The sequence below is a fragment of the Xenopus tropicalis genome, chromosome 6 (assembly GCF_000004195.4).
Source record: "Xenopus tropicalis strain Nigerian chromosome 6, UCB_Xtro_10.0, whole genome shotgun sequence".
Taxonomy (NCBI): Eukaryota; Metazoa; Chordata; class Amphibia; order Anura; family Pipidae; genus Xenopus; species Xenopus tropicalis.
The window spans coordinates 18,342,461-18,367,637 of NC_030682.2; the positions used below are offsets into that span (position 1 = coordinate 18,342,461).

Below are 25,177 nucleotides of genomic sequence, written 5' to 3' on the forward strand. Positions count from 1 at the left end.
GATTAAATAATATTAAGGGGAATATGTACTGCTAATATGAATGAATTTGTTTTTGTTACAACATCGCCACCTGCTGGTCAGTATCCGGCCATGATCCAGTCGAGGAGCTTGTCAGAAGAAAGAAAGACAGCTGGCCCAATGTTCTTCTATTTAGGAAAGATGTGAGAAACGTTATCCGAGATTACTAATGTTTTTTCTAACCAGGGGAACATCAGAACACCCCTCCTTCCTTGTATGTTGTTTTCTATGGGTTGAGATCTAAAGTTTAGACGCTGCACTATGCTGTACAGTTAGCCCATACTAGAAGCAGAAAGACTGATAATTTTACTAATAAACTACACATTTTTATTATTACTAAGGTTCCTCAATAAGGTATAGTATAATATAATCCAACAACACCTGGTGAAGGGACTAGTGATGTACAGGCATCCACACAACTCTCACGGGCCATGGGTGGCTTTGGGCTGAGCTTTACCCTGTGCCCAGCCTGCCTGTGACCCTTCTACTCCCCACTTCTACCTCCAGTGTTCTTTATTTATAGACTTCCATCTTTGTGCCCTGCCCCTTTTGTGACATCAGAGAGGGAGGGGCTGGGTGCAGGTCTGTAAATAAAGAGGCTCAGCAGGTTTGGGTTGGTGCAGATCGAAACCAGGCGGGTTATGGTTGGGTGCGGTGTCTCTCTGAAAGGTTAGGTGATCCACCTCTCGTCCATAGGCAGAAGATTCCCATTTAGGAAGTGAGAGGAGCTATCTCCAAGCAGAAGGTTCCTTTTGAGACTAATGTAATGTTGAGCCTGGGCACCAGATTAATAGCATGATTGGCAGTGTTTGTGCCACTCGTGGCTTTACTTCAGGGATGAACACCCTATGTTCCTGATTATCCTTACACCATTATCCTTAAACCATTATGGAGCTTCAAGTGCTGTCTAAAAAAGTAAGGGAAAGTGAAAGAGACTTTTAACTGGCAGATCCACTTCCAACCCAGACCCACCACGCATCAATCCAACCAAGACCCACACATCTCCGCCATGCTATCTAATCCAGCCAAATCCTGATAAAAACCGACCAAAATGTGCTGATTGGCCCTAGATGATCATTAGGTATGCACAAAATCCAAGTGCCTGGTCAAACCCAATCCAAACCCTTAAAATCACATGATTAGGTCATATGATCAAGGAAAAAGCTAAATATTTTCGATGTGATGCATTTTGTTTTCATCTTCCTTTCCTTCATTTGCGTATGCATCTCTGACATCAAATGCACAATACAACTAGGGTAGCCACCTTGTGTATTATACTGCCCTTCAGGTGGGGGGGCAGTAATGAGGGCACTTGAGGGGCAGGGTGATGACAACATGGAATGGGGAAATGGGCAGATGGTGAGGGAAATGGGCAGATGGCAAGGGAAATGGGCAGATGGCGAGGGAAATGAGTGGGCAGGAGGAGAAAAAGGATGAGTTGGTGGGGAGAAAAAAACTGCATCCCATCCGAATCCCCCTGCAGGGTACCAGACCCCCCAACATTTAGAAAATGAAAAGAAAAGAAATTTTTTTTGACCATGACCATGTTTGCAACCACACCCCTTAAACCCTTAAATACCACTCCCATTTGACTAAATTTGGCAGGTTGAACACATTTCTGGGGGTTTTAGGGTCCTGTTTTATGTGTTATTACAGTCTTGTTAAAAAAGCTGAATTGCCCAGTAGGCTGCAAGTCTCAGTTCCCCCAAGAGACCTGTTTAGATTATTAGTTACAGTTGTATCTCAGTGCAGGGGGGCTTGTTAACTGTCTGGGCTCTCTGCCAAAAGCCACTTATTTAATTAAAAGTGAGAAACAATGTATCTAAGTGCAGGTGAAGCTCATTAAGATTTCTGGGCTCTCTGCCAAAAGCTACTTTTAATTAAATGTGTATATTTTTAGCTTCAGCGCAGGAGATCAAAGGGAAATGAGGGACTTTTCAGTAAGAATCCGGGACTGTGGGCTGAGCTGTCAAAAGAGGGACTGCCCCGCGAAAATCAGGACATTTGGGAGCTATGGGGTACATGCGAGCCTCCTGCATTCAGGAGACAGAGGCTTTCTGACTTTATCACCACTAATTTAAGGATATTCTATGGGTGCCCAACCCGGCGCAGGACGACTCTATGGACACCTACCATGTCTGAGCCAGATCTGTAGAGAAGCAAACACAAGCAGGGTATAACAGTAAAAGCTGGCCATACACGGGCAGATCTCGCCAAGCGAGCGGATCTTCACCCGATATCCCCACCTACGGGTGGCGATATCGGGGAGGCATGTAGGCGAATTCGATCGTTTGGCCCTGGGGCCAAACAATCGAATTCTGCACGCGGCAATGGGGCAGTCGGTTCGGGGACCGCATCAATGAGCCGATGCGGTCCCCGATCCGACTGGATTTTCTAACCTGCCGATCAAGATCTGCCCAATTTCAGGCCAGATATCGGTCGGCCAGGCCCCTCGGTTCTGCCCAAACACGGGCCGATAAGCTGCCGAATCGGTCCAAGGGACTGATATCGGCAGCTATAATCGGCCCGAGTATGGGGACCTTAACACCCACAAGCAGAATATATTGAAAGGCAGAGACCAAACCTGTTTGCTCAAAATAAAAAGCCCCTTCAAAAAAAAAAAAGCCTCTGAGCGATGTTGTGTCTACTTACATGTGCTTGTTGGGGATGGGGGGCGCTGCAGGCAGAGACCAACTAATAAAGGAATATCATGCCGTATACAGATATATAAAAGTTTCCTTTGAATTTAAAGATCTGGAGCAGTATTCTTCCACAAATAATGACCATAGAATACGGGCCTTGCCTACTATCAACTGCACATACAATTAAACAGCAGCGCTTCTATTGTGCCATTGTGCGGATTCTGTGCATTTGCATCCTAACCACATCACACTTGTTTATAGGCAATGTGCGTGGGCTTATGGGCTTATTGGGCTTATTGTGCTTATGCCAAGATAGCGAGCAGGAACCTCATCTATCATACCGGCGAAGGCCTCCGATAAAACAGAAGATAAAACAGAAACTTTACTTTTCCCTTTTTATAACAAAATAAAGAGTGAATGGATAACTTGATATCTGAAAGTCCCTTTGCACGGATATTATTAAAGTACATAACCATAAGCCAGTAATAAAAGGGAGACAGAACCCCTTCTCGTATGTCCCGCCAAGCAGAAACCCATTCGCTGACTGTGACAGATTCAAAGGCATACAAACTGCAGAAAGTATATTTCATATGGGGAGGGGGTGGAAGGAGCACCGCATATATAGTTTCTCCAATGAAATATATATTTGTCTCATCTGCTCTGTAGAAATAAACGTTAACGAGCCATTAGCGGTTGCCAAATAAAGATAATGCATTACAGATGGCCGTATTACCAGGGTAATTGTTAAAAATGAGTCAGTCGTCTGTATGAAAATGAATGGGTGTTTTGTCACCGTTCCAAGATTAAAACTTTAGAAATAAAATTCTCCTTTGAAGCAAATGCTCTGTATTGTGCACAAATGTCCGCTACATACAAAATCACGCACGAGCGGCTGCAATAGTTTAAAACCTGAATCTGGAGAGAATTAGAAGCTGAAATGGCTGGAGCTCTTGGTCAAAATATGCAATGATCAGTGGTTTAGCAATCCCATAGTCTCCATCAATATTTCCTATTTCAAACACCTAGACATTCTAACCATGTCCCCCCTTATCCAGAACATACTCTGATCCTCCAAACCATAGTTCATATCTAAAAGGCAGACCACCAATTTATGTATGGCCCCACTCCCCAGAAATTTTACTTATCACTGAAAATGGGAAACCTGGTTAGATGATGATCCCCTTGGCATAGGTAATAAGTCATTATGCAATAAGGCAATTTTCACTTTGGTAGATCAGTGGCAGCAACCCCCCTAAGGTAGGCCATGTAGAGGTGTCCCTTGGGAAGTTCCTATAATGGGGCTGTAATCAGCCCTGTAACTTATATAAGAGGGTGGAGAAAAAAAAGTTTATTTGGCATCTGTATAGACATATTAGTGTGCAAGTCCAACTAGTGACTAGGCTAGTGAGCATGGGCAGACTTGGCTGCAATGAGAAGCACAGTATGGGTAGTGACCCACGGTGAAGCCACTAAAAGAAATAAGAATGTAGGATGCTGGTTAGTCCACAGAATCTGAGGAGATGAATTAAGAGTAGCCAGAAATTGTGGACTGTGTTCAAACATGGTAGAGACTGATAACACAAATCTGTGGTGGCCCCTTTCATACAGTGCCTTGCAAAAGTATTCGGCCCCCTTGAACTTTTCCACATTTTGTCACATTACAGCCACAAACATGAATCAATTTTATTGGAATTCCACGTGAAAGACCAATACAAAGTGGTGTACACGTGAGAAGTGGAAGGAAAATCATACATGATTCCAAACATTTTTTACAAATAAATAACTGCAAAGTGGGGTGTGCATAATTATTCAGCCCCCTTTGGTCTGAGTGCAGTCAGTTGCCCATACACATTGCCTGATGAGTGCTAATGACTAAATAGAGTGCACCTGTGTGTAATCTAATGTCAGTACAAATACAGCTGCTCTGTGACGGCCTCAGAGGTTGTCTAAGAGAATATTGGGAGCAACAACACCATGAAGTCCAAAGAACACACCAGACAGGTCAGGGATAAAGTTATTGAGAAATTTAAAGCAGGCTTAGGCTACAAAAAGATTTCCAAAGCCTTGAACATCCCACGGAGCACTGTTCAAGCGATCATTCAGAAATGGAAGGAGTATGGCACAACTATAAACCTACCAAGACAAGGCCGTCCCCCTAAACTCACAGGCCGAACAAGGAGAGCGCTGATCAGAAATGCAGCCAAGAGGCCCATGGTGACTCTGGACGAGCTGCAGAGATCTACAGCTCAGGTGGGGGAATCTGTCCATAGGACAACTATTAGTCGTGCACTGCACAAAGTTGGCCTTTATGGAAGAGTGGCAAGAAGAAAGCCATTGTTTACAGAAAACCATAAGAAGTCCCGTTTGCAGTTTGCCACAAGCCATGTGGGGGACACAGCAAACATGTGGAAGAAGGTGCTCTGGTCAGATGAGACCAAAATGGAACTTTTTGGCCAAAATGCAAAATGCTATGTGTGGCGGAAAACTAACACTGCACATCACTCTGAACCCACCATCCCCACTGTCACATATGGGGGGGCAGCATCATGCTCTGGGGGTGCTTCTCTTCAGCAGGGACAGGGAAGCTGCTCAGAGTTGATGGGAAGATGGATGGAGCCAAATACAGGGCAATCTTGGAAGAAAACCTCTTGGAGTCTGCAAAAGACTTGAGACTGGGGCGGAGGTTCACCTTCCAGCAGGACAACGACCCTAAACATAAAGCCAGGGCAACAATGGAATGGTTTAAAACATATCCATGTGTTAGAATGGCCCAGTCACAGTCCAGATCTAAATCCAATGGAGAATCTGTGGCAAGATCTGAAAACTGCTGTTCCCAAACGCTGTCCATCTAATCTGACTGAGCTGCAGCTGTTTTGCAAAGAAGAATGGGCAAGGATTTCAGTCTGTAGATGTGCAAAGCTGGTAGAGACATACCCTAAAAGCCTGGCAGCTGTAATTGCAGCAAAAGGGGGTTCTACAAAGTATTGAGGGGGCTGAATAATTACGCACACCCCACTTTGCAGTTATTTATTTGTAAAAAATGTTTGGAATCATGTATGATTTTCCTTCCACTTCTCACATGTACACCACTTTGTATTGGTCTTTCACATGGAATTCCAATAAAATTGATTCATGTTTGTGGCTGTAATGGGACAAAATGTGGAAAAGTTCAAGGGGGCCGAATACTTTTGCAAGCCACTGTATGTATGGGAGAGGAGAGAAGCAGACTCCTTGAGTAAAGTGAAGGCAAAAAAAAGTAGCTGGACTATATAGCTCTTCTGAGAGGGTCCATCTGAGTTGGGAAAGGCTGCACAATTTGCCTATGACTGTGGGACAGTTCTGTGAAAAAGTTAAAGGTTTGTTTACTGCAACAGTTTGTCCAATGTGGCCTATTGCAAATGTATTTGAATGTAGAAGAAACCCACTTTCACAACTTCAGTGGCCCTTCTCCCCCTACTAAATTGCCCCATCAACGCATCCCAATGTAGCCCGACCACCTGCAACATGTCCTCTCCCCGGCCCTCTGGCAAACTGGAGCATGTACAGTGGAAGCCAATCTCTGCCTGGTTAAGTAAGTCAAGTGGCCAGAGATGCCTGCACTACTCTGTCTGGGGACATACTTGGGTGTTATGGGTGTGTGGTTGTGAATAGGGGAGAGAGGCCTCTGCAAGGAACCAATGGTGTGTAAAGGGGTTTTCATTCTTATTTGAATGGGCAAGTCCAACTACGAGTCCCAGTAACAGTAACCTGTGCCCTTCAGTGATTTTTCTCCTATGGACCCAGGGATGTAATGACAATTCCCTGTTCTATGTTTGGGTGCACATAGCTGCTCTTTGGCCTCCACCTGCTGACCAGGGTGGATGATGCTGGAGACCCTAGAGCACAAGACCCCAATAAGAATTGTGCCCTAGAGGAACCATCTCTTTAGTGCTACATGGGAACCAGGACTCCGTTAATTACGTAATAGAAAGTGACAGGCAACTCTAGTAGGTAACAGGAGCGTAATCTAGACAGAGTTGGGTAGAAAGAGCAGCACTAAACTTAAGCCTAAAGGTTAAAGGACCAGAGGTTGGAAAAGGACTCAGGTTATACACATCTCCCAGAGATTTCCACAGGAGGGGCCCTGGGCCACTAAAGGGTATCTTCTACAGGCAAACTTTAAACCTACAAAATACATCTCCAAAGTGGTTCTAATGGTGAAGAACCTCTGGTGACCTAATACCCTGATTAATTGCAGTATGAGTGTAGTTTAACAACATTGCTCCATTGCAGGTTCCCACGCTTTGCTTCATAGTAGCTAGAAACCTTGTTTATTTGGGGGGCCAAGAAAGGGTTACAATGAACTAAATTCTAATCTGACTCCCATTGAATTAGGGACTCCAGCCTAGCTCCCAAGATCCCCTTTCCTTTTCCCATTCCTCATAGCTATGATTAGGCCAGAAAATCTATTTGTAAAAATATCAAGCTGTAAATAACCGAATCTGGATTTACCGTCGCTCAAGCTCTGCTGGAATACAAAAATCCGCCGGTCGAGAATTCAGTAATATATTCACAGCTGGGACGGAACACTCACACGCCTGTGTTACTTTTCAATGCATATTATTAGGGGGTAAAAAAAAAAAACATAAATTGCTTGTCTACCTGTCAGCAGTTTCTAACGCAATTATTTCCCTACCTGCAGGAATCGTGCTGCATATCCCACTCAATAATGTAGGTTACAGCACCTATCATTCACGGTAAAATGGAGCACACCCCCAACCAAAACACTATGCAGAATAGCTATTATTTGGGAATTTATTGCACTTGGATACGCGCCTGCCTGCAATGGAATCTACTGCACTTGCATCCATTATTTGCTGTGCTGCTTTGTTCAGGGGGCAGAGGAATAGAATACACCAAAAAGCAGTGTATTAGTACAAATTTCTATACATACAGGGTGCATTGGTCATTTCTATGCATTTACTGAAGTGTCCTATGCATTTTGGAGCGGAGATGGATCATGAATTGTGCTCTAATACAAACAGAATCATCAAGGAATCCTAAAGTGAATGGAAGAAATGGACTGCCTAATTTCCAGTAAGCCGCCATGTTAGATTTGTAGGTGTACTGATTGCCCATACTGAACTGATGCAAGTTCAGTGGCCAGATCCTTCCAGGCACATTGTCAGCCCTGACTTAGTAGTCACATATCTCCTAGTGGTTCAGATTCTGTGGGACAGAACCAAAGAGTGGACTAAAAAAATGGAGTCTAAATACCAATGTTGTGGGGGTTATGCAGTCACTGTGTGCCAACTTCTATGTATGATACTGAGAACTGCACCTTCATCATACAGACCTTAGTGCTCAGAACTTATCTGCCCCTAATTATCAAAGGCACAAGTTTCCTAAAGAAGTGGACAAGGCCAAGACTGTAGACCACGGGTCCAGGGGAGAGCAACAAAAGCACCATAAAAGTTCATGGAGGAGCCAAATAAGGGCTAAGATTGGCTATTAGGGGCCTCTATGCACACTATCAGCTTACAGGGGGCTTTATTTGGTAGGAAATCTTGTTTTTATTGCCCCAAGTCAGGAATTCAAAAATGACTACCTGGTTTGGGGGCACTGAGAGCAACATCCAAGGGGTTGTTGAGCAACATGTTGCCCCCGAGCCACTGGTTGGGGATGACTGCTGTAGACCATACTATATAAGCATTCCAAATGGGTAGCTAGGGTAGACTAACGTTGCCTAGGTTCTCTGGCTCCCCCTGTACATTGTGGTGCAGCCTGATGGCAGCTGGACTTCCACTCCTGAGGGATCACACATGACACAACCACATTGGATCAAAACCATGCAAGGAACCACACACACATGAACATGGACTGAAAAACCATATTAGTATCAAGACCTCTGTCTTCTTGGAGAAACATAAACTACATTATTGAATGATTAGTTCCATATGTCCAACTGTTTGTCAATGACCTTCTTAAGAACTTATTCATACCGATACCTTCCTAGCCTGTCTGCCTTATATAATCAGAATTTCACTGCTACTCACATGAGTAATAATGGCCTATGGAAGATGTACATCTGCCTCATCATTTTATTTCTTTTTCAATTCTATTTTTATTTGCTGGAGGTTGATTCTACTACGGAGGTAAAAGAACTGGGCAAGGGTTGTTCTTGGGGCAGTTTGTTGATGTGATCAAGAATCAACCAGATTCAGTTCTAAGGTAAGGTTGTTGTCTAAGATAATTCATTAATGGCTGACTTTATTTTTCTTTCAGCCCAATTTGGCCCAACACATGGGCTTTGTACATGGGGTTTATTTTAATGGAGTATAATAAAGTTTACATTTTTTTACTTTTTTGTATTGGTGCAGATTTATATTTAGCAGTTGTTTCCCTCTTTGGCCACTAGAGGGTTTAATTTGCACCTATAACAGTTTGGTTCTGTATGTACAGTAATGACAATCCCATATTTTGGCTTTTGAAGTGAACCATCACATGGGTGGCAAAATCAAGCAGATCTTTAAGAGTCTTTACAAAAACTACACAAAGCTATTAAAGCCTGTGACAAAATAAAAAAGGAAAATGGTTGCTACCATCAGGAAGATGAGAACACAGTCTACTAAAGGCAAGTGTGCCAGCAACAAATCCTCAGTTTTATCTCCAGCAACCACAAGATACCACACACTGGATACAGTAGATACATTTTATTTATATATACAGTATATATATATATATATATATATTGGCAAGCCTGTCTGAAAGATATTTCCCATGATCCCCCAGTATAGCACAGGTGGTGCCATTCCCTATTATGCAGTGGGTATAAATGTAAGCAATAAAGCCCTATTAGATGACAAATCATACACACTGTAACAAGCGCAATGAATGTAATATCTATTCAGAGAAACACATCCCCGCCAACAGTTCAGAAAAACAGATGGTTCAAGCCTACCGTTCAGGCACACTTCAAATGATTTGCAGAGGTCTTCTTCAAACAAACAACCTACACAAGACAAGAAAATAGTGATGGTTATTTGAGAATCGGAGGGAAAATGATTAGCTGTTGGACATTATACGAGACACTGTTATTTGTAAATATTTGACTTTCATACGACAAGAACAAGTAATCACTGTACAAAACAAATCATGGTGGGGTCTTGTGCGCTGGGAAAGTGCTCGGCATGACTTCAGCTCTCTATAGGAAAGGAATTCGCTATAACCAAGATTTTAGTACAGTTGAGCTTATAATTTGCTCCTAGCACTCCAATATAGTTGCAATGCCACTGCTCAGTCCTTCCTGTTATGAACTGAGCACCGCTGCACCTATTGATCTGGGAAAATCCTGGAGCTGGTGGAACTCCTGGAGCTTCCAACACCTCCCGACCAGCCCAGCGTCAATAGGCGCAGCACACTTGTGCCTAAGGAATTGGGTGTAGACAACACACGGAACATCAGAAACAATGCCAGGCAGACTACGGGTAACTACAGTTGTGGTATTTTTGGCAAATTGAACATAATTGTGGTAGGCCCAGCGCAACTGTACCAAGTGCATCACCCCCTTGCAACAAAGCTGGAATTCTGAGAAAATAAGCTGCATTATGGGAACAAAACATGGCGACTGCACTTGAAATTGCACTTTGCTCACTGCACTCGTGGATGTACATGTTCCTTATAATGTATTTTTGGAGGTTTTGAAGGTGACCCAGTGGCACATTGTGTGACTTGCTATTGGGTCTTGGGATGTCACTATTTAAGGGGTAGTTCACCAATAACTTTTAATACGATGTAGACATTGATATTCTAAGACATTAGGCAATTGGTCTTCATTTTTTATTTTTTTTATTTAGCCTTATGTTCAGCAGCTCTCCATTTGCTATTTTAGCAGCTATCTGGTCGCTAGGGTCTTTTTTACCCTAGTAAATGGGCAGTGGTTTAAACAAGAGATCGGTATATGAATAGATAGAAAGATAAGTAATAAAAAGTAATAATAATACAATTGTAGCCTCGCAGAGCAATCGTTTTTGGTGGCCGGGGTCAGTGACCCCTTTTGAAAGCTGGAAAAAGTCAGAAGAAAAACTCAAAAACTATAAAAAATACAACTAAGGAAAACCAATGGCAAAGTTGCTAGGAATAGGGCATTCTATAACATTCTAAAAGTTAATGTAAAGGTGACCAACCCCATTAAGTGCGGATAAGTCAAACCCTACACGTCGCCGCGCATTGCCATATCCAAGTTATATCTGTGCAACTTACTGAAACTTTTTTTTTTTTTTTCTTAAAGCTACCTACATTATTTAATAATAGAAATGAAGTACATGAAAAGCCCAGATCCATCAGTCATTCGGTACGTTAATATACATTGTGCCTGCGCTCCCAGACATGAGGATTATTCTGTACAACTGGAGGGAGGCAGAGACGTGGCGCCGTTCCATTGGACTCAGCAGTCCCATTCGCTGCTTAATGTTTTCTTTTTATTTAAACACAAAGATTTATTCCCTCACATTGATCATTATTTTTCCTTTGTGTCATTTTTTTTTTCTTTGGTTCAAGAAAAGCATTTCCCGCGAGGCTTTTTAATCTGTTCCATCGCCATCGCTAACTTTCATTTGCATATCTCCTCCTGGTGCAAACAATATTGTTCTTGTTGTATATATATATATATATTGGTATATATGTTTTCCCTCTAGCATATTACCTGTCCAATTAAATTAACACCTTCTGGATTCTCTCAGAATTCAAGTGTAATTACGCTGTAATACAGGGGAGTAATGTTGCCTTGGGGATAATAATTATTGTGAATTTCTGTGATTTTTGCAGATTTTAATCCTTTAGTAAATAAATCCTGTGGGCTCATTTACAGCCCAATAAATGGACACAGTTGTTGCACGCACTGATACTATTCATTAGAGGAGAAGGAAAGTCACAATCATTGGGGTGCCAAAAGTTAGACACCTCCCAGTTAATGTAATCACTTATCTGATACCAGGGTTGGACTGGGCCGGCAGGGGCACCAGGAAAAAACCCAGTGGGCTCCGGTGGCCCAGACCCGATCCCTGTTGCCGCTTCCCCTGATGCCCGATGTCCTCCCCTGACGTGTTTCAATTATGTGCGCTCAGTGGAGGACATCGGGCGGGTGGCAGGGGCCCCCTGCAGGGGGTTGGGGGGGATGCGTCAGGGGTCACTGCAGGGGGTGTGGGTGAAGCAGCCGACGGGGGCACCTTGGGGGATGTGGGGTCCCTGGGCCAAAATGATTCCCTTTTCTCTGTAATAATAAAGCAGTACCTTGTAGTTGATCCAAACTAAGATATAATTACCCCTTATTGGGGGCAGAACAGCCATATTGGGTTTATTTAATGGTTAAATGATTCCCTTTTCTCTGTAATAATAAAACAGTACCTGTACTTGATCCCAACTAAGATATAATTACCCCTTATTGGGGGCAGAACAGTCCTATTGGGTTTATTTAATGGTTAAATGATTCCCTTTTCTCTGTAATAATAAAACAGTACCTGTACTTGATCCCAACTAAGATATAATTACCCCTTATTGGGGGCAGAACAATCCTATTGGGTTTATTTAATGGTTAAATGATTCCCTTTTCTCTGTAATAATAAAACAGTACCTGTACTTGATCCCAACTAAGATATAATTACCCCTTATTGGGGGCAGAACAGCCCTATTGGGTTTATTTAATGGTTAAATGATTCCCTTTTCTCTGTAATAATAAAACAGTACCTGTACTTGATCCCAACTAAGATATAATTACCCCTTATTGGGGCAGAAAAGCCCTATTGGGTTTATTTAATGGTTAAATGATTCCCTTTTCTCTGAAATAATAAAACAGTACCTGTACTTGATCCCAACTAAGATATAATTACCCCTTATTGGGGGCAGAACAATCCTATTGGGTTTATTTAATGTTTTGTTGATTTTTTAGTAGACTTACAGAAAAACCCCTTATCCAGAATACCCTTGGTCCCAAGCATTCTGGATAATGGGTCCTATACCTGTACAGAGAAACAATGAAAAGTCAACACACTGATGTATCATGGAAATGTGATTGGAACATAAAACCATTACAAAGTCTGTTGCTTTGTTAAGGGGAAAAAGAAAGTATTCCAAGGCCCAGATAGTCATTGGCGCCAACTTGGTGTCGCTTGGCGCTGCCAGCAGAAGAGCAGTTTAGTTGGCAATTTGTTAAATGGAAAGCTATGAGCCATTGTAGAGCGGGGACTTTTATTGAACATTACATCTTTGGTTATGTTAATACCCTTTGGTGCCCCCCCTGCACAATTACCTTTTCCATTAGATGCAAATGCCATGCTAACTATGTCCCTAATTGCCATAATTAGTTACGTGTATAGAGAAATTTGCTGAAGGTGGGTGTGTAATGGATTTATAATGGGGCTGGAAAAGCTTTCCACAACAGCAATATCAATTGTCATACAGAAAACTAATCAAGTGGAATGCATTAATGGAACATGGAAAACAAAAGTGTGATTAAACATACTGCTCATACATTCTGGGTCTAATTAAACAAAATTTGTTTATTCATCCCCCATCATGCCTTGCCAGTAACCCATCCAATAAACCCATCCAAAATAAGGAAATGTCCATTTGTTGCAGGATTATCTGTCACTTACATATGGTTGCCACCTTTCTGGATCATTTTTATCATAAGGGAGCAAGGTGTGACATTAAAGGGGTGGGATAGTACCAAAAAGGGGTGGAGCTATGACATGCTGACGGCCAGATGTTGGGTTATGGAGCAGAAGAAAAAAGACTGGGGCAGATTAGTGGCAGGTCAAGGGATTATCTTGATGGTATTACAAATTTACTGACAATTTTCTAATACAGGGATCCCCAACTTTTATACCCATGAGCCACATTCAAATGGAAAAAGTTTTGGAGAGTAACACAAGCATGAAGAAAGTTCCTGGAGGTGCCAATAAGAGCTATAATTGGCTATTTAGTAGCCCCTATGTTGACTAGAAACCTACAGAAGGCTCTGCTTAGCAATTACACTGGGTTTTTATGCAATCACGGCTTGCCTCCTAACCAGAAATTCAAAAATAAGCCCCTTTGAGGCCACTGAGAGCAACATCCAAGGGGTTGGAGAGCAACATGTTGCCCCTGAGCCACTGGTTGGGGATCACTGTTCTAATACCAGCTCCGGCCTTGGCAGGTGTTATATCGGAAACCCTACCCTTACCTAATGACTCCGAAATGTTACAACTCCACCCCTAAAATGTCACAACTCCACCCCCTGTCTGCTCCACCCCTGCCCCCCTATGTCAGATGGTACAACCAGAAATAAAAGTTGGTACCCCTATTGCTCCCTACCACACTGGCCATGACTACAACACTAACTAATGGCAGCCAGTAGAAGCTTAGGTTCAGCAGCCATGCCTTGTTGGCCCCGTATGTATAATTACTGTGTTGCCATAATGTACAGCGTTGCATACACAATAGTGCTATGGAAATAAATACAGTCAGTCACTATGATCCCCACTCCGAGGTGCAGATTTGTATAATGTTATAAAATAAAAATAGCTTCCACTGACTATTATAGAATAAATGGCAGGGATGGGTAGAAAATTCTGGTCTTCACCTTTCCACACCATTTCAGCCCTTAAATAGACTCCGTTGTGCCATAATATGAAAACGGAAATCTGTAAAATACTTCATTAAGAAATTCAAAAAGAAATGAGGGTGTCCATTAATTCAAGAAATATGCCCAATGCACTACGGCTGTTTAATTATACTTGTAAATGCACGGGCTCCTGTGATACTGTACGATCCGTTCTGGGTTTATGCAAAGTCTCACCCACAGAAAATATGTATATTTGTTGACAGGTTTATATGAAGCAACAAAACCAGAATAAAGGTCACATTTCCTGCGCCGAATACTGAAAAAAAGCATCTTCGTGTCGGAACATTCTTCTCTGATTCATAAAGATCTTTCTGTGGTCTAATAATATCCCTAATGATATACATTCATTAATGGCTATTACTGCCAAGGAGTTGCCCTGGGTTATAATGAATAACAGAGAGGAGTCCAATGGCAGGAACTGCAAAGAAATAGCTGCTAACTGTGCATTGGGATTACATAGTTAGTTACATAGTTACATAGGGTTGAAAAAAGACCTGTGTCCATCAAGTTCAACCCATCCAAGTAAACCCAGCACACCTAACCCACACCTACCAATCTATACTCACATACATAAACTATAAATACAACCACTAGTACTAACTGTAGATATTAGTATCACAATAGCCTTGGATATTCTGATTGATCAAGAACTCATCCAGGCCCCTCTTAAAGGCATTAACAGAATCTGCCATTACCACATCACTAGGAAGGGCATTCCATAACCTCACTGCCCTCACCGTGAAAAACCACCTACGCTGCTTCAAATGGAAGCTCCGTTCCTCTAATCTAAAGGGGTGACCTCTGGTGCGTTGATTGTTTTTATGGGAAAAAAGAACATCCCCCAACTGCCTATAATCCCCTCTAATGTACTTGTACAGAGTAATCATGTCCCCTCGCAAGCGCCTCTTTTCCAGAGAAAACAACCCCAACCTCGACAGTCTGTACCATTTCTGGTAGGGGGGGGCGGGAGAGGGAAGGTCAGTGGGCCGGCTGGTTATGGGCGCAAAACAGCTTTCTGTAAAAACCTTCTCACCTTCTTCTGACCACTGATAACATCACTTCCAGGTTGATATCACATTTGTTTTATGGTCATTCCTTTTGGTTTTATGGTGGGCAGCAGGTAGGGTTTGAGTTGTTGTGGGCAGGGTTGGACTGGTTGAAAGGAACCCCCTTTTGGGCCCAGTTCCTAGTGGGCCCCAGCCCAAAAGAGGAATTCCCATCTTTTCCATCATGGCCCTATATTAAAACCTATACGACTGCCTATATGTAATTGCTGGGAGAGTGGGCCTGGGGTGTCAGGATCTCTGTCAGGTTCTCTTATAGGTTCTAGGAGACCCAGTCTGACACTGGTTGTGGGTCTGAGGGGGTAACAAATATGGGTTGCTGGTCTAGATGCCAGCAGTCCCAATTTTTTAGATAGGTCTTAATGGGCGGGATTCAAGGGGCAACATAGACAGCAGAAGTGAATGGCGCAACCAGAGCTGAGGGTTTGGCAGTGCAAGTACAGCTTGTTGTGGAAAGAAGGTGCCAAAGGTTGGGGGCCTAGGGGCACCCCACTATCATACCCTGCATGTCATTGGGGTGAGCAGGTTACCTACACTAGTCCCTACATAAACATTTGGGTAGAACATTACTACATATTTGTATTTATACTTTGCCTTTTGTGCCTCCTTCATCTCACAGCTGAAACTATAGTATTATTACTTACTTTTCCATCACAGTCCCTGTAGAAAGCCAAGGTAGGCAACATGGCAGCTCCCTCAAAACCCAAAAGTAAACCCTGCACACCAGAAAAAAATCTATCAGGGGGTACGGTAAGTTCCCTTATCTAAGGTGTTTGATCCGAAACGTTAGGGTATTCTCTCATCCAGAGTATCTGCCTTCATTTTCTTTTTCAGTTTTTTACTGGGTGGTATGTATTGATTTGTTTATTGATGGATATTGTGATTTTTTTTACAAATGCAATATTGTTGCTGTATAATGACTTGGTAAATAAAAATGTTTTTTAATTACAGTACCTCCCTGATTTTTTATGGTGTACAGGGTTTTGGGTTTTGTTGGTACAGGTATGGGACCTGTTATCCAGAATGCTCAGGACCTGGGGCTTCCGGGTATTTTCCATAATTTGGATCTCCATACCTTATGTCTACTAAACCCAATAGGGCTGTTCTGCCCCCAATAAGGGGTAATTATATCTTAGTTGGGATCAAGTACAGGTACTGTTTTATTATTACAGAGAAAAGGGAATCATTTAACCATTAAATAAACCCAATAGGATTGTTCTGCCCCAATAAGGGGTAATTATATCTTAGTTGGGATCAAGTACAGGTACTGTTTTATTATTACAGAGAAAAGGGAATCATTTAACCATTAAATAAACCCAATAGGGCTGTTCTGCCCCCAATAAGGGGTAATTATATCTTAGTTGGGATCAAGTACAGGTACTGTTTTATTATTACAGAGAAAATGGAATCATTTAACCATTAAATAAACCCAATAGGGCTGTTCTGCCCCCAATAAGGGGTAATTATATCTTAGTTGGGATCAAGTTCAGGTACTGTTTTATTATTACAAAGAAAAGGGAATCATTTAACCATTAAATAAACCCAATAGGACTGTTCTGCCCCCAATAAGGATTAATTATATCTTAGTTGGGATCAAGTTCAGGTACTGTTTTATTATTACAAAGAAAAGGGAATCATTTAACCATTAAATAAACCCAATAGGGCTGTTCTGCCCCAATAAGGGGTAATTATATCTTAGTTGGGATCAAGTACAAGGATCTGTTTTATTATTAATTTTTAAAAATTAGAATTATTTGCTTATAATGGAGTCTATGGGAGATGACCTTTCCGTAATTCGGAACTTTCTGGATAATAGGTTTCCAGATAAGGGATCCTTTACCCGTATATATAATCCTCTTATGGAGGGATTCTTGAAACTCTAGCACCTAGATCTACGTATATATAATTCTTTTGATTGTTTCTTTAAAGAGCAAGTGTATCTTAGGCCGGAGTGCCCTCCATTACTCTAAACATGGCAGCTCCCTCTCTAATATAAGCAAACTGCAAACTGCATCTGCAAACAGGTAAATTACTTGTATTCAACCCAGTAATAATGACTCCATTATTTCCAATTTATAGGGAATAAATTTGAATTCTGTTTGTATTCTGTTTAATTTTTCCTATCAGAAGCCTCGGCGCCCCAGGGGAAACAGCCCATAGATATATTTCTATTTAGATACTGCATATTCCACGGCTTTTATATTCAGTTGCTTCAACAGAGATGAGAGCGATTCCAAATTACCATTCTGAATATGGGGCCCTGGCATTCATTGTTAAATAGATGGATGTTACAAGGTGCGGTGACTTGGCGCTTAAACGCGGCGCCATATCAAGGCAAGACGTGAGACATAAGTATCTTGTAACGCCGAGAGGAATCGTTTCGCCGAGGCGCATCTCAGCCCTTGAGCCTAACGCACTCTGACACACCAAGTAGGCAAAAAAATAAAAAGAATATTTGGCTTCAAAGGATGGCCGTCGCCATGGCAACAGGAAGAGACCTTTGGAGCCCCTTTCAAATTCTATCATTTTGCAGACAAGCTTGATAAATGAGTTTGCACTTTGAGGAGACACGTCGTGTAAGAGCGCCCGTGGCCGAGGCTTCCCCGCAGTCTCATTAATGCCATTTACACCAAGTCCTCACAAATTCAGATTTTAAATGATGAAAAGGGGGGTTTCCAGATTCCCTGTGAGTTATTCACTCCCAGACAGACTGTTTTGCTCCCGAACCCCATCATTTGCACATGAACCCCCTCAACTGAAAAGACCTAAAACCACTGGAAAGCATTTCAGATAGAGGCGGCATTGGGCAGGGCTTACAGCGGGAATAGGGGGCATGACCAAGGGTGTAAAGGGGCGTGGCCTAAATGCACCCAATAAAAGAGAATGCCAAGTTCACATCTCAATCCCTAAAGCTTCATTATTAACATATTAATGCCCATGCCCCCCACCCCATCCTCCTGGCCATGTCCCATTTTGTCCATTACAGACCACTTTATGCCAAAGTCATGCCCAGTTTTTAATAAATATCCCCCTTTCGTTCCACATTTGGGACAGTCCCATGTATATATGTATGTAAATTTCCAATTGTGCATGTGTTTCTCCCCTCTCTAAAGTATTACCCCTAAACTCTGCCTTTAAAACCATCCCTCCCCTTTCCAACCCCATTACCTTCTCCCCGTTCCTCCCATTTACCGCCCGGATGTCATAGACTTGTCTATTTCCCGCCTTGTGACATCACTGGCCCAACAAGGCTGGCAAAAGTTCATCAGAAAGGTGGCAACCCCAGGTACAGTATACAGTATCTAGTAGAATTAAGTCTGAAACAACTGGACTTTTCTGAGTTTTCCTTGAAAACGTTTCACCACTCATCCGAGTGGCTTCTTCAGTTCAAATGACTGGTAGGGAATTCCCCAGTATTTAAACTCTTGAGAGGAGTACTGCACAGACATCCTCAACATCCCTGAAGAAGCCACTCGGATTAGTGGTGAAACGTTTTCAAGGAAAACTCAGTTGTTTCAGATTTAATTCTACTAGATACTGTATATCATGACCTGGATGAATGAGAATCTTCATAGACACTAGGTACAGTACTAACTGGTAACAATTCCAGTGATGTCCCTAAGGGGGCACTGTGGGTCACTTACATTGTCAGATAATTTTTCTTCTTTGGAGTCTACCTGACAGATGTACAAGTGAGGCAGAAGGCCTCTGTAAGAAGGCTGAGCTCTGAGGTAACTCAAGCCTTAAGGTGCCCATACACCCTCAGATCCGCTTGCTTGGCGATGTCGCCAAGCGAGCGGATCTTCTCCTGATATCCCCCACCTTCGAGTGGGCGATATCGGAAGAATCCAGGCCAAACAATCGAATTATAATGAAGGGTATAGGCAAAGTCGGTCCGGGGACCGCATCAACAAGCCCATGTGGTCCCTGATCCGACTAGATTTTTTAACCTGCCCGATCGATATCTGGCCGATTTCAGGCCAGATATCGGTCCGGCAGATCGGGCAGGCCCGACAGGGGGCGATTAGCTGCCGAATCAGTCTAAGGGACCGATATCGGCAGCTAGAATCGGCCTGTGTATGGGGACCTTTAGTCAAGTCAGGGACAGGGGACCCTGTGAATGAGGTGCAAACAGTGGCAGGTAGCCCCTGGAAGCAGACACCCATGGCGTGAGAATTGGCCATTGAGAACTTGGTGTATGATGTGATACTATGGCCTTAAATATTTGGTGTAAGCTACAAATAGCAGTTTCTGTGCTCCAGCGAGGAGATTTAGTGTGGGGTAGTACCCCAAGCAACACCAGCCATGCTATAGGCACTGAAGTGAGTAGAACTCCGGGAAATGTCAGTATAATCCCTAGAGAGGATTTCCCATGGAGAACTTGGAGTTCATGCCATTTGGTGTACAAAGGTACATTTCTTCTATGTCTGTGTCTAAAAGTGCATGTATGAGAGTAATAGTTTAGCTGAGATGAGGAGTCGCATGTAGCAGTGTTCTACCCCAGCAACAGGGCACAGGGCAACTACAGGGCAGCCTATAACAAGGAACAAGGAAAAGTGACGCTGCAATAGGAAAATAGACTGTCTGCTCCCCACAAGCTTTATGGGCCGAGCAGCAATATTTCCTTCCAATTCCCAGGACTCCAATTACTTTGCAAAGCCTCCGAACAATAATATACAATATATATAGATACAGAGGGAAAGTCTAATAAAAGAAATATATATCAGTGCCCCCAAGTCTGACATTATTCACTGCAAGGGAATGTGCAGTTATTTTATTTTTATTGACGTGATTTGTATTCCCGCAGCCCAAGTCTGTGCACCTCCGGATAGGGATCCGGCTTCTTCAAAACAAATTAAATTAATTCCTGAAATTATATAAAAAAAATAGTATTTTCTGTTTCGGGTGCTGGGGAAACTCTAACTCCTGGTGTTGGGACAGTTTCTATATCCCATACTTACTATGGGGATCATTTGCCCTTGTGTAAAATGCAAAAAAAATAAAAATAAGCACAATTTTATCCACAATGCAAAATTCTTTCCTAGAGTTACAGTATGACTGAGGGTACCACAAACCAGGCCCTTATTCCTCCTGCTGTCAATCCTGATGCAAAAGTTGTATAATTGGTTGCCATGGGTTACTAGAGTAAGAAACTTTAGATCATTCATTACATTATACATATTTACCATATAGGCACCCAAAAGCCTGTGCCTAGGCCCTCGGGAGTTAAAAAAATTCCACAAACCCCCCTCTGGATAGATTAATCTGGCAGTGGGGGCGGTACCTGGCTCTTCTACGATTGGCGTGTCCAGTGTCTAGGGCACCTCCTGACCTTCCCATAAGCATCAAAGCAGGGGCACAAAGCAATAATTGCTATTACAGACGAGAGTATATTGGTGCAAGTGTGTTTATAAATTTAGGTTTTTTTGGCTGCCAATCATAAATCAGCTTTCATGAATACCATGGCTCATATGACCAACCAGACTTCAGCTTTCTTTGGGATGCTCAGAGCTGCAGTTCCTAAACATCCCTAAAATCTGGAGACTAAATTATCATTTCTCAATACCATAATCTATATTTGCTCACAATAAGCGGCCCCTATGATACTGGGAGTCCAAAGGCAAATACCCTTTCTTCTTACTCTCGCTTTTACTTCATAACCTTCAAATGCAGGGGTCCCCCAACCATTCTTACTCGTGAGCCACAGTCAAATGTAAAAAGACTTGGAGAGCAACACAAGCACAATAAAAGTTCATGGAGGTGCCAAATAAGGGCTGTGATTGGCTATTAGGGGCCTCTATGCACACTATCAGCTTACAGGGGGCTTTATTTGGTAGGAAATCTTGTTTTTATTCAACCAAAACTTGCCCCCAAGTCAGGAATTCAAAAATAACTCCCTGGTTTGGGGGCACTGAGAGCAACATCCAAGGGGTTGGTGAGCAACATGTTGCCCCTGAGCCACTGGTTGGGGATCACTGATCTAATGGAATATTGTTGGTGTAACTGTGCCTTGTGGAACTGCCACCCATGGAGTCCTGCACCTCGGGTAGGGGAGCCAAGTTGCAGGTAGGAGGGTACTACATATTGGTGCAGGTTAGCGAGTAAACAGGCCAAATTACAGGGCACAAAATGTTAATTTTACTACCTTAACCTACATAATTACAAGCCTAGGGCGCAACAGTTTAGGGGTACAGGGCACATAGCTCTTCTGTTGCAGGATAGATGAGGTAGCAGGTCCAAGTGGGTAAAAATGTGGATTGTGGGATCAATCATGGGTACAGGTTCACAAATGAGACTAATGCAGGACCATGAGGAACATTATCATGGCTACCAATGCAGATACACATTAGCACAAAGGGGTCATACTGTGTAGTTACTGTATCAGCAGATAGTGGGAGCCTCAAAAGTAACCCTATTGGACAGTACAAAAGCTGGAATAAACCTTGTGCTTCCTCCTTTTAATTATAACAGCAACTCTTTCTTTATAAATATAATAATACAGGGAAGTCAGGAAGCTTGTGGGCAGCAAGACACAGAGAGGCAATACCAGCTAAGGCCTCGGCTTCTACAGTAACAGCAAAACAAAGCAAGGGTAAAATAGTAATACATTTGCCTCTGTACATTCCCATTATAAGGGTATAATGGTGAGCAGGGACAGCCTGGAAGGATAAAGATACGGTACAAAGTTGACAAATAAAACAATTCAATAACAGGAAATAGAATGACAAGAAAGAGAAAAGGCCACAGGGGGAGGCTGTGATCTGACAGCAGGGGGGCTGCAGGTTCAGATGGAAACTAAATAAATAATCCAATAAGCAGTAGTGGATATCCGGAAAAGCCTCCCAGCAGGGGTGATAACGACGGGCGCAGCTTATGAAAAGAGCGTGACATTCTGATTATTAGAGAGAGAAAAAACCAAACAAAGTCGATACCATTCTATGTTATTACTATTGTACTGCAAAGGCTCTTCTTTTTCTGTGCTCCTGCATTCCCTTTAAAGTATTTCATACAAAGATAAATGTGGCTGCAACTGAAAAAAGGATTCTAAGCCCCCCCCCCCCCTTCCAATCTGATCTAGGGAATGCTTTTCCTATGAAGAATGTTCAGCAATGACAGATATTATTGGCATAATAATATATCGTTTTCGTTACCTGGGGGGGTTACTGAATGCCCACCTGTAATACCGCCAGCTGCCACAAGATGTCACCACTTCCATGTGGAATCATCGCTAAGCAGCCTCTTCTGTCACTGGTTGATAAATGGAATGTTACTGGGATGGGGTGTCTTTTATACTAATTTAACCTCTGCCATTCTGCCAACTGGGCATGACGGGGCCTGGAAAGCACATTACAGACTTCAAAAACACACAGCTGAGCATTGTTCTATGCCAGTGCTGCCAAGCGAGCCTCTTATGTACTAGACCAGTGCTGTCCAACTTCTACGGTGCCGAGGGCCAGAATTTCTCTAGCATACATGGTGGAGGGCCGCTAATTGAAGCCAGTTTTGGCCACTCCCCTTTTTAAAACCACACCCACTTCAAACCACACCTATTTTATCACAATGGTGGTAGCACAGCAAAAATCCCAAATGCTTGGTCCTTACTGTGGGGATATCAACCATCATTCATATGTGAAAGAATTATGTCATATTAAGACACACCCTTAAATTCCATATGCCTCCTCCTCCCCTGTGGATAGCAGAGCAACCCCCAGTACATAATTACACACCTTAGGGACCATTTAATGGCTATTTACAACTGCTAACAAACTTCCACAACAAACCCCTGCCAGGTTCACCTCCCACAAGCAGCATAGGGCAAGCAGAGTATGGCACACACAGGCAGCACTCCTATGCCTGTCCTATGCTGTCTGTGTGTGCCATACTCTGCCTGTCCTACCCTGCCTGTGTGTGCCATACTCTGCCTTCCCTGTGCTGCCTCTGTGTGCCATACTCTGCCTGCCCTACCCTGCCTGTGTGTGCCATACTCTGCCTGCTCTACCCTGACTGTGTGTGCCATACTCTGCCTGCCCTACCCTTCCTGTGTGTGCCATACTCTGCCTGCCCTACCTTTCCTGTGTGTGCCATACCCTCCCTGACCTATGCTGCCTGTGTGTGCCATACTCTGCCTACAGTACCTATGTCTGAGGTGTGAAGAAGTGAACAATGGGGTGATAACAGCCTGAGCCTGAGGGGTGAACACTGCAGGGGGTGAACAATGCAGGTATTAAAAGGTGTGAAAAACACAGGGGATTACATATTTAAACAATACAGCCTGATTACAGGCTGAATCTGAGGTGAGAACCATGCAGGGGGGCAGTTAATCACAGTACTGATACCATTTAATGCTTACTCAAAGGTAAGCCATCAAAGCAGCCAGACAGGTGGGGGGCCACACAGAGGGGGGTCGCGGGCCGCCAGTTGGACAGCACTGTACTAGACTATATGTTTGGGGGACTTATTATTATAATCAGGATTTTTATCTTCAATAATAACGTGCGAGTGCAGCATCAGCATCGGCTGGGTAGTTTTCCATAGGGCAGGGGGTAAATACAAGGCTCCTTTATGCCTCCTCCAGCCCTTATGAATACAATGCTGCCAAACACAGGAACAGCTGTATTCATGGGGGGGAATGCAAGCCCTTGTACTCCAAACTGACTATGGGGCAGGGGGCAACTTGCACTGTTTTTTTGCACCCAGCTCTGTCATATCTGATCTATACCGTGCCATAGATCAAAACAAGTCACACTTATCTTATTTAGTAAACTAGAATTTCTAAGAAGAAGGGATTCTGGGAGTCTAGGATCGTTCCTAAAATGTCCATTTACACAGAATAACCTTACATACTGAGCCTCACCGGTCTGCATTTAGATTTCTGATCAGCAGGGTCAGACTGGCGTATGTGAGACACACTGGGGTTGCAACACCAGGGGCCCCAAAACCCCCTCTGGGACTCCCACCACCTACCCACTCCCCTACTGCTAGTCCACCCCCCCACCGAATGTCCACCCCATTCTTACTTTTGTCACAATCGGGGGATAAGGGCAGCTGGGGAGCGAGAGGGGAGGGCAGGCAGGGATTGGGTCTGGGTCCGTAGGGCCCACTAGGCGCTTCAGTCAAGCAGTTAAAGAGGTGGTTCACCTTTAAATTAACTTTTACTATGTTATAGAAAGGCCTTTAAGAAACTTTTCAATTAGTCTTCATTATTTGATCTTCATAGTTTTTAAATCATTTGCCTTCTTCTACTAACTCTTTTGCATCTTTCAATTGGGGGGTCACTGATCCCTGAGCAAAAAAACTATTGCTCTGCGAAGCTGCAGCTTAATTGTTATTGTTATACTACTTATTGTTCTATTCAGCTGCTGAAAGTTGGAGAGTGGCTGAACAAAAACTGAAATCATTACAAAACTACAAATAATAATAAATGAAGACCAATTGCAATTGTCTCGGAATATTACTCTCTACATCATGCTACAAGTTAACTCAAAGGTGGACAACCCTTTGAACAAGTCAGACTGTGTGCATTATACACAGGCACTGATATGAACATTTGTCATCTGTTTTTTATTAGCATTATGAAGGCGATAAGTGGAATCTTAAACCTCTGAGCTAAATGGGGATTCCAGGCTGGTAATAAGAAGATCAATACTGTACGCCAGTGTAATGGCTATTCATATAAGTGCTACTTGCTTCTCTTGCCTATTAAATTCATTTGTCTATGAAGAGGGATGCAGAGCGGCTTCTCTAGAGCAACTTTTAAATGGCACAACTTATATCCCAAGGTTCAGAATTATTGCCCCTTCTCTGCTCGGAAG

General features: G+C 43.0%; 1 protein-coding gene across 1 annotated transcript in view; it reads right to left on the reverse strand.

Moving 5' to 3' along the window:
- ptprn2 (protein tyrosine phosphatase receptor type N2) overlaps positions 1-25,177 on the reverse strand; it is a 620,616-nt gene that overhangs the window by 509,146 nt on the left and 86,293 nt on the right. Inside the window, exon 2 of the mRNA XM_002935174.5 lies at positions 9,601-9,651. Within this exon, the coding sequence (XP_002935220.2) occupies positions 9,601-9,651 (51 nt within the window). The remainder of the gene's footprint in view (positions 1-9,600; positions 9,652-25,177) is intronic.